This window comes from Oryza brachyantha, chromosome 11 (genome assembly GCF_000231095.2).
Source record: "Oryza brachyantha chromosome 11, ObraRS2, whole genome shotgun sequence".
In the NCBI taxonomy this organism is placed as follows: domain Eukaryota; kingdom Viridiplantae; phylum Streptophyta; class Magnoliopsida; order Poales; family Poaceae; genus Oryza; species Oryza brachyantha.
In genome coordinates this window covers 15,466,193-15,475,918 of record NC_023173.2, presented here as the reverse complement: position 1 = coordinate 15,475,918, position 9,726 = coordinate 15,466,193, and the positions used below count along the sequence as shown (strand labels likewise).

The 9,726-nt window shown below is 39.1% G+C and overlaps 1 protein-coding gene across 3 annotated transcripts; it reads right to left on the bottom strand.

Annotated features, from left to right (window-relative positions):
• Window positions 1-4,215: 4,215 nt before the first annotated feature.
• On the bottom strand, window positions 4,216-7,443 carry LOC102703728 (protein ELF4-LIKE 4-like). 3 transcript variants are annotated; one of them, XM_040529180.1, is made up of 3 exons: window positions 5,734-6,301; window positions 5,515-5,597; window positions 4,216-5,190 (listed from the first exon to the last, which is right to left on the bottom strand). In XM_040529180.1, exon 3 carries the CDS (start codon window positions 5,115-5,117, stop codon window positions 4,764-4,766), a length of 354 nt encoding a protein of 117 aa, XP_040385114.1. In that variant the 5' UTR covers window positions 5,118-5,190; window positions 5,515-5,597; window positions 5,734-6,301; the 3' UTR covers window positions 4,216-4,763. The 3 variants fall into 3 exon arrangements, with proteins under 3 accessions (XP_040385114.1, XP_006663058.1, XP_006663056.1); XM_006662995.3 differs by lacking the exons at window positions 5,515-5,597; window positions 5,734-6,301 and adding an exon at window positions 7,175-7,443; XM_006662993.3 differs by lacking the exon at window positions 5,515-5,597.
• Between the last annotated feature and the right edge of the window lie 2,283 nt (window positions 7,444-9,726).

Here is a 9,726-nt window from a genome sequence, read left to right as displayed (position 1 = left end):
GAACTGCTTCAGTAAAATACCATTTTTCCTAAAGGACTGGAAGGTAATTACTACTTTTTTTTTTCAAGCAATTTGCTTCCATAGACAGGCTGCTTCATGTGCTACCCGTTACTACACACATTTGTATGTACTAACAAACTAAGATATACTCTTTTTTCTGAAATGTTTTTATTAAATAAACCTTTTTAGCAAGTAATTTTATTACTAAACCGTCGGGCAAAATTTTCTAAAACTAAACCTTTTGGCCATGCCAGTGTTGGTGGCGTGGCAAGACAACGCTGCCGCGCAGTCTAGTCGGCGTGGTATGGCGTGACAGTCTTGCCACGGCAATGTCAGTGGCGTGGCAAGCCATTTCGCCACACCAATGTTGGTGGCGTGGTCAAAAATTTCATACGGTGAAAATATTTTTCCTGGAGGTTTAGTAATAAAATTATTTATTAAAAAGGTTTAAAAAATAAAAAAATCTTTTCTGAAATTTTTTCATTAAATTATTTATTCTTAAGTAAGAATACCCAGTGGAATTGATGTGGGGCCCCCAAAATTTGGCCAGTTTCCACAGCTGTGATCCCAAAACTGATGTGTTTTTGTGTGTGTGGATGTAGGTTGTCTGGGCCCTACCAAGTGCAGTCCATGAGCAAGTGACAATGGCATTTCCTGCATCCTTGTGTAGTTGGATGGAGAAAGGAAACAAAAGATCCTCTTGCTCCAGCGAGAGAGACTGTCATCGAAGGGATAAGCATTTGGAAGAGGGATATTGAGATCACAAGAAAGGAACAGACTCTCCTCTCATGTGGGCCCTCCCTGCTAGTGGCACACTGTCCTGAGATAGTTCTGGTAATATTCCTGGTGCTGTTGCTCATGTCATCCTGGCTGATTTATTTTACTCTGAAATGTCCATTAGGTATATTGTAAGTAAATGTCATACTCCCTCTGGTTTTATTATTAGATGTCATTGACTTTTAAGCATATATTTGAACGCTCGATTTATTCAAAAATATATATAATTATTAATTATTTTATTATAATTTGATTTATTAGTAAATAAACTTTAAGCATGACTTATAATTTGCATCTTTGCAAAACAAAATTAAAATAAGATGAATGGTCAAACGTAGTTCCAAAAATTAACTGCGTCAAATAAGAAAACAGATAGAGTAATAATTTTCTCCAGCCCCTAGCTGTTCAAACAGGATTTCTTTATATGCCAATGAAATTATCATGTTCCTCGGACCTTTCAAAGAAGATGTTTCTCTCATTAAACAGATCCTTGATCTGTTTGAGCACATCGCCGGTCTCAACCCCAATATTCTAAAAGAGTTAAGTCACACCTATCTGGTGATCAGGAGAGGGTCTTGAGATTATTTATAATGAATTATCTTGTGAAGTAAAAGTGTTCCTGTGTACTTATCTTGGCCTTCCTCTCACAGTTCATAAACCTACCAAAAGCAGCTCTCTTTTCTTTGGTTGATAATTAAGGTGGCTGACAATCTCCCAGGTTGGAAAATCTCCCTCATGAATAGAGGAAGGCTGATTACGGGCAACTCGGCAAGTTGGTTCTCACGGCAATTTCTATTTACTCATGATGGCAATGGACTTTCCTAAATAGGTGATCAAAGCTATTGATAAAAAATGGAGAGGCTTTCTATGGAAAGGTTAGGAAATGCTAATAGTGTTAGTTGCCTTCTCGCTTGGGATCATGTTTGCTAGCCGCTCCAGTATGGCGGTCCTGGAATTCATAATTTGGTGAAATTAGAATGGGATATAAGAATATAATGGATATGGCTCCAAAAAACCAATCTTACAAAGCCATAGGCTGGGTTGCCCACACGAGTACCACACAATGTTCACGCCCTTTATGATGTTGTGGTGGTTACTATCATTGGTAATGGTGAGGATACCATGTTTTCAACCGACCCTTGGCTAAAGGGGGAAAACAATTGTCGAATGGGTCCATAACCTCTTCTTTTTTATCCCTAAAAGACGAACAAAACAACAATAGCACAAGCTCTAGCTAATAGAAGATGGGTAGATGATATACAAGGAAGCATCACCATGCAGGTTATTCATGAATGTTTGCAGCTTTGAGACTTAATGGATGGGCTAATTCTGAATCAAAATGTGTTGGATCAACACGTTTGGAAGTTCTTAGGTTCTGGTTCCCACACAAGTAAGTCTGCTTATGGCATATTTTGTGGGATCCATCAAGTTTTCACCTTGCATGGAAAATAATATGGAAAAGGTGGGCTCTTTACAATGCAAATTCTTCACTTGGTTAACGGTTAATAACCGATGTTGGACCTCCGACCATCTTGCCAAGTTCAAAGTGCAACACCCGGATGCATGCCCACTTTGTGCGATCAAGATCAAGAAAATTCAGCATCTCTTGGTCAAATATTTTTTTCCTAGAAAATTTGGGTTTTAATATTTGAGAAGGTAGGAAGGGTGGCTGCAGCTCCTCAGCCCTCTTATCTCATTTCTTTAGTTGGTGGTTCAAAACCATCAAAAATGCTCCTAAGAAGGAGAAGAAGGGTTTGAATTCCTTGATTATCCTAGTGGCTTAGGAAATTCGAAAGCATCGTAATAATTATGTCTTCAATGGTGCTACCCCGGTACCTCAGATGTTGTCCAAGACGCGGCTAGAGAGAGTACGTTTTGGAGCATCGTTGGAACCAAAAGTGGTCCATGAGCTTATGGGCCTCCTTGTCATGGCTCTAGCTTTAGCTTCACCTCTTCTGGAATTGAAGCCCTACGAAGCAATTTTCAGCTTCATGCAAAATGAGAGTGGAACAGGTTGGAGTGATCCGAAAAAATAAACTAGAGAGATAGAGTTAGGTTTAAATAACTCAATCCACAGCTTCACTTCAGACTCCACTCCTAGTAGAGAAATTAGAGTCCTACCAAATAGACCCTTAGTAGGTCACTGCATATAGACGGCTAGTCATTGGCATGTTTTACTATGATGTTCTTTGGGGCTCTTGAGAGATACTTTGGGCCTCTCTTTTTTAAAAAATATTTCTCTTCTTCTAAATAAAATTAAGCGCAGTCCTCCTGCATTTTCAAATAAAAAATGTCATAATATTAGCATTGTCTTTTGCCTCTCGAAGAGGCAACTTCATGAGTTTTTTTTTTCAAAGTTTAGGATTGAAATTCTAGACGAGTTACGTAAAGATTCATATCATCATATATAACAATTCAATTCCTATAAAGGATCAGCAAATATTCAATGCCTCTGGTATCTCTTTTTATCAATGTTTGTCTTACATTTGTATAAGAAAAAGGACATGCCATGCACCAGCATCCTCCTGGAAATACGTGTCCATCAAAAACCGCCATGCTACAAATATGAAAATTGAAACCTAATGTACAATTTTTAAATGCAGTATTTTATCAATTTAAAACTTTATTTATTGGACATCAACTGCTAATCTAACACAAAAGTGGCCTGCCTCCTCTTCCTACATTCCTCCTTGGGTTTCTTTAATTAGTTGAAACAGTGCTGTCACTGTGGGCAGAGAACAATGGGGACCCATGAACACTGTCCAGCAGGCCAAATCAGCGGTCAAAAAGGTTCACATAACACACACAACTTTCTCTTCAGATCAAGAAGAGAAAAAAAAAAGATAAGAGAATTCACACTCATCAGCACTCTCTCAAATAAGATTCTGGCCATGGTGTTGTACACCATGATTGGCAGCCAAAAAATTATTGAAGCTTTTTCTGTCCTCCTGTTGCTGATGCTGTCCAGCATCTTGCAGATGCCCACTACTAGACCCCCTTTCTTTTCCTCTCCTTTGTTTGGCATGCAGAAAAGGAGAGCCTTATCTAAATTACACCAACTCAAGTGAAGCCTGAGGCTGAGGCTGATGAGAGTGGTAGCAGAAGCAGGAACAGGAAGGAAAAGTGGAGCAGGAAAAGGAGGGAATTAGGGCACAAGTAGTTTGGTCATCAAGCTTTTCATCATAACTCATCAGGACAAAAGGGCAAAGAAAAAAATTAGACAGGGGATGAGGAAGAGGAACAGCAGCAGCAGATTGGTAAAGCTGTAAAGCTTTGCACTTTGCATTCAGTACATGAGAATTTCAGAAGCCACCATTTAATCACTCACACAGAGAGAAAGAGATGCAAAGGAATGATCCATTCCAAATGCAAAACGCTGTGAGCTCACCAGAGGGCCATCAGACCATCAGAAAAAGGCAGCTTAAGAAATAATATTAAACAAAGTGTAAACAATGGTGTAAGGGAGATAAGAACTGAATGGCATTGAAATCTATCCAGTGAGAGATGAACTGCACCATCTGGCACACCTGCAGGGCTGCAAACACTGCATGCATATGCTCCATATGCTACTAACTACAACCTGAATCTAGTCAGGAATCAACAACTGAAACGCTATCAGTAAGGCTGACAACCATGAGTAGAGATAGATGGTCAAGAACTACTACATTGCCGTTTGTTTCTCACCATCATAGCAACTTCTTCTACATGGTAAAAAGTTTTGCTTCTCTCTAATGAAAGTAATGATAGGACTCATCCAAAGGCATTTTGTAGAGAAGACGAAGAGGTCAATAAAGAAATTAAGAGTAACTAGCCTAATAGTAACACCTCAGAGACACATACAAGGTCTGCTTCCTAGCTGATACACAGCACTAACAGAAGTCCTCAAGAAGTGGCAATGGCACCATCACCATCACCTTCATCTTCACATCCATTCTCACCCACCCTGTTTGATTTGAGCTTCAAAATGCCAAGAATGGCATCTGATCCTAGCCAGGCCGGACACGCTTCTGTCCGGCCCGGCCTGCGCCGTCAGAGGAGCGAAGCGTCCCCGACGAGTCGCCCTCCGACGACGCGTCCATTGTGCGGGAGAATGACGCCGACAGGTCGGCGTAGAGGCCAACGACGCGCCGGATGTTGTTGTTGAGCTCCCTGATGAGGCCAACGTTCCGGGTGAGGTTGTCCGGCGCCCTGGACTCATGGTTCTGGTTGATCTCGTTGATGAGCATCCGGTTCTTGTCAAGGATGCTCTGCACCTGCACGAAGCTCTTGTGGAATGTCTGGATCAGCTTGTTGTCCACCTGACCGCCATTGGCCATCCCTGAGAAGCTATCACCTTCCATCTCTCTCTCTCAGCTTCAGCTTGACAACCTCTTCTTGTTCTTCACCTCTCTCACACACCAGAGCTAGCTACACCTGAATTCAGCACAAAGCAATTCGATATCAGTTAGTTGGGGTGATTGTCTGATTGTGTAGAGATGTATGATGCTTCACTTCAGATTTGCAAACCATAAATTGAACTTTGCATTTATGAGGAGATTGGATTGTACTACAACCAATAAAGATATATCAAGAACATCTAGTATGGAAGATTCAATGGGTAGGTACGAGGTACAACACCCCCAATGCAACCGAAGCAAAAGGTAAAAGAATCTACATCAAGTGAAGACAGTATCCAGGTAAATTCAAGAGGTAGTAAAAAACAAGCAGAAAAAAACATGAGCTTTCAGGAGGATTCACCTCTCCCAAATCTTCTCCTAGAGAACACAAGCACCACGGTCAGCAAGCAGCACAGGACCAAGAACTAACTGAACTAGTATGACCTGCTACCATCAGCTGTTACTAATACAAGCCATTGACATGCAACTGAAGAACTTAAATAGGAGAATGAAGGGAAGATGGAGGGGTGGGGGGGAGAAAAGCAACATAAAAAGAATGGAAGGATTCTATAGGACTTACCCAACAAATGTTATCCCTGCAGAAACCTTTGCAATTAAGAAGAAAAAAGGGGGTGGATACCAAGGATGATAGAGAGGGGATGGAATCTATTGGGAAGTGTTTGGGGGGGAGGCAGAAGGCATGGGAGGCAGGAGGCAGGAGGAGGAAGAGGGGCCTGAGCCTGATGCTGAGGTGAAATCATGGCCACTGGCCATACATCTCCATGCCCAGCACCACCACTTCACCCCCTTCCCTTTTATTCTCTCAAGATGGAGGAGGATCAAGAGGACAAGCAAAGCTTTTCTAATCACCAAAAGCTGGCCCCAATTCCATAAAGATATGGGCCTATTTGCATTTGCACACACACACAAACCCCTCCCCTCTTCCCTATGTTGCTTTCTGCACCACCACATTTACATGCAACCAAAAGACAAGATATTAATCACCCCATAATCCACAATCTTGACAGGGAGACTTTGTGGGGGAGAAGGGGGAGGAGGATGATGCCAAGAATGGGAACTGAATCGGCCCCCAAATAAAGAACCAACTTCGATTGATTACTCCAAACAAGCTAGAGACAGGAGGTGTTTCCTCACCTGCACTTTCATGGAAGAGATGGAGCAAAGCAAATCCATGTCCATCCATTCATATATATACACACAGACAGAGGTCAAATAAATGAAGAGTTCCCTTCAAGAACCAAACAGCCCAACAAATTGGATCTTTGGTGACAGCTTAGCTAGCACACACTACTACTCCTCTCCAACAATAGTGCCAGGCTGCACTGAAATTCTTGTGGTGTCAATAATGGGAACTAAACCATGGCCAAATAAAGGAAATTCCCACAAGAATTAATCCAAGATAAGGTTCTAACCACCATAAAAGATTTCTTTTTAGCTCAGGACTGATGAGGATATATATACTCTCTCTCAAGATGTAGAATTTTGGGAGGAGATGAGAGAGGTGTCAGGTGTCCACTCCACCAGTATTAGCCTACAACAGGAACCGATCTTTCCTGTAGACCAAGTACTACAAGAAAGAAAACAAGATTGAAAAAGAAACTCAAAAAAGGTCAGTTCAGGCTTCAGGCTGACCACCAGAGCAATAAAAAAACCAAAACTTTGTGTTGCTGCATATGCAAGTATGTGCGCACACACACACACAAGGCCAGAGACAGACATGAAGATGTGCACACTGCACACAACAAACAACTAATTAACTATCCTCCATGTGTGCATCCATCATCATTATTATATGAGAAACCAAACTTAGTAGTAATAAAACCAACTGATCAAAACCATCAGCAGCCTAAACCTTTGTGTTGTTATTTTTTTTTTCTGCCATGGTATGCATCCACATGACATGGGCAGGGAGTGCACTAGAGACAGAAAGTAGGGCACTTGACTAGAACAACAACAATAGCACAGGACATGCTGCGACAGATGCAAACACAACAACATACCTTGGAGCAAATCTGGAAGAGAGCATTTCGTAGCCTCCTCACCTCAATTGGATGGAGAGAGAGAGAGAGAGTGGCGTGAAGGTAGGGGAAAAGGTGCAGAGAGAGAGAGGGAGAGAGATTGAGCAGCAGCAGCAGCAGCAGATGCGTTGGTAGGGATGGGAAGAGGTGGAGTTATTCGGGGGCCCTGGGGAAAAGGGCAGCAGCTCTTCCTCGGGAGGGTGGCCACCACCACAGGAGAGGCACAGGACAAGCCAGGTGGATAACTAGTTCTTTTGTCACCTATCAACTCTCAACATTTGCTCACTTTTTCAAAACAAAAAATAAATGACTCCTCGTTTATCCTTCGGCAGTTCGGCTTATAAGTTATAAGAATGAGTAGAACAAGGGGTGTTTGGGGCAAGGGGCTAAACTTTAGCCCCTTATCTTATCGAATGTTTTGGACACTTATTATAAATAGTAAACATAGACTATTAATAAAATACATCCATAATCTTGGACTAATTCGCGAGACGAATCTATTGAACCTAATTAATTCATGATTAGCCTACAGTAAACATGCTCTAATTATGGATTAATTAGGTTTAAAAAATTCGTCTCGCGAAGTAGCTCTCATTTATGAAATTAGTTTTTTTTATTAGTCTATGTTTAATACTTCAAATTAGTGTCCAAACATCCGATGTGACATGAGGCTAAAAAGTTTAGCCTATCTAAACAATCCCTAAGTGACCTAAGAGGGTTCTAAAGATTATCACATTATATTATACTTACGTGGAGGAGAGAGAAAAGAAGAGAGAAGAAAAACATATTACATATTTACAGTCAACTATATATAACTTTGAGATATTATATATGAAAGATAAACCATATATTGATGATATACTACATCCGTCCTATATTAAGTTTATTTTTTAATTTTTAGATATAATGTTTTGACTCCTCATCTTATTTGAATTTTTTGTGACTAATTTTTTTATTGTTACTAGATGGTAAAACATGGATAATACTTTATGCATGACTATTTTTAAAAAAATTATAATTTTTCAAATAAGACGAATGGTCAAACGTTTGGAACAGAAATCGAAAAATAAAGTTATTATGTGATGGAGGTAGTATTATATAATTATGTATAACTATTGTACAAGTTGTTTATATATTGGCTCTTAACATAGAAAGATTTTAGAGCTAATAGTTAGCTCTTCTATTTGACCTTGCACTAAGCCGTAGTCAAAATTTTAATTTACAACTTAAGTTTTGGAGTTTTAGAGTTTCATCATAGTTTATTTTTTTAGAATTTGCTTTTAAATCGTTAAGAACATGTCTATAAAAGTTTTACTCAATAAATTATTTTTAATAAGCCTTTAAGATTTATTAGCAATAGAAGTGGAATGGTGATAGTGTAAATACTATAATATAGAAGAAGTTTTGGAACGAACTTTTTGTCAGATATTTTATTCGTTCAAAATATAAGCATTTCTAGAATCTAAATTATGTACCATAATATGATATTTTTGTGTTGATTTCCATTATTCTTATCGTTACAATGATGGTAAACCAACTAAATGGTTGAAGGTCATCTAAGCAATTTAAAATTTAAATAATGACCATTGAAGTAACTACAAAGAAATCTTTTGACCAACCTTAATACTCACTAAATAACCTAGAAAGTTTATATTTTGGAACGGATGTAGTACTAAGAAACAAAGCAACATATTCCAGTTGGAATTTAATTATATATGAGTGGGTGAGAGAAAATCTAGGGTCCCATTGTTTCACTTATTGGACGAATAATAAGTTGTATGGCTTAGTAGCAATGAAAAATAATTTATGGATAAAATTTTTATATGTATGTCTATAGCGATTCAAAAACCAATGTTGTAAAATAAACTTTACAAAGTTACAAAATCAGCCCAAAGTTAAGTTCAAAATTTCAAATTTGACTTAAGTGTAAGCAAAATCGAAACGATGGAAGCTCTATTCTTGAATAAATGCCTGATTGGCTATAACCTCTAGCAAGCAGGTCTTTGTGGGCCAAATTTTGAACCCTATATAATTAAGTCTTTTGTGGAAAGAAGGAAAACATTTGTTCATGTCTTCTAGTTACTTTTAATATAAAATTATGAATCAAGGAACCTAGGAAAATATTTACTCCCATTGAATAGTATAAAATGAAAGGAGAGATAAGGGAAGCGGGAGCAATCCTAGGCTCAATCATCTGGTTTGCTCTGATGATTAGAGCATGATTAAATAGTTGTCACTTTCTTGTGCCCATCAAGACTACAATATATCTTGATGTATACATTGTACGTATTAGTGTTTATTGTGCATTCTCTATCTTAGTTATTTCTTGTCTAAGTTTGTTTATTTAGTTCGTTATGTCGATACGCGTATGGTGTTGGTGCTTTGAAGGAGTTGATCATGGTTATAGTTAATTAAAGTAAATTACTAAACTTCAGATTATTTTTCCCCTAACACTAGATTTGGAGAGGAAGAAGAGAGGTAGGAGGGGAGGACCTTACCAGTAACGACAACTCCTCAACTATGGCGACGGTGAT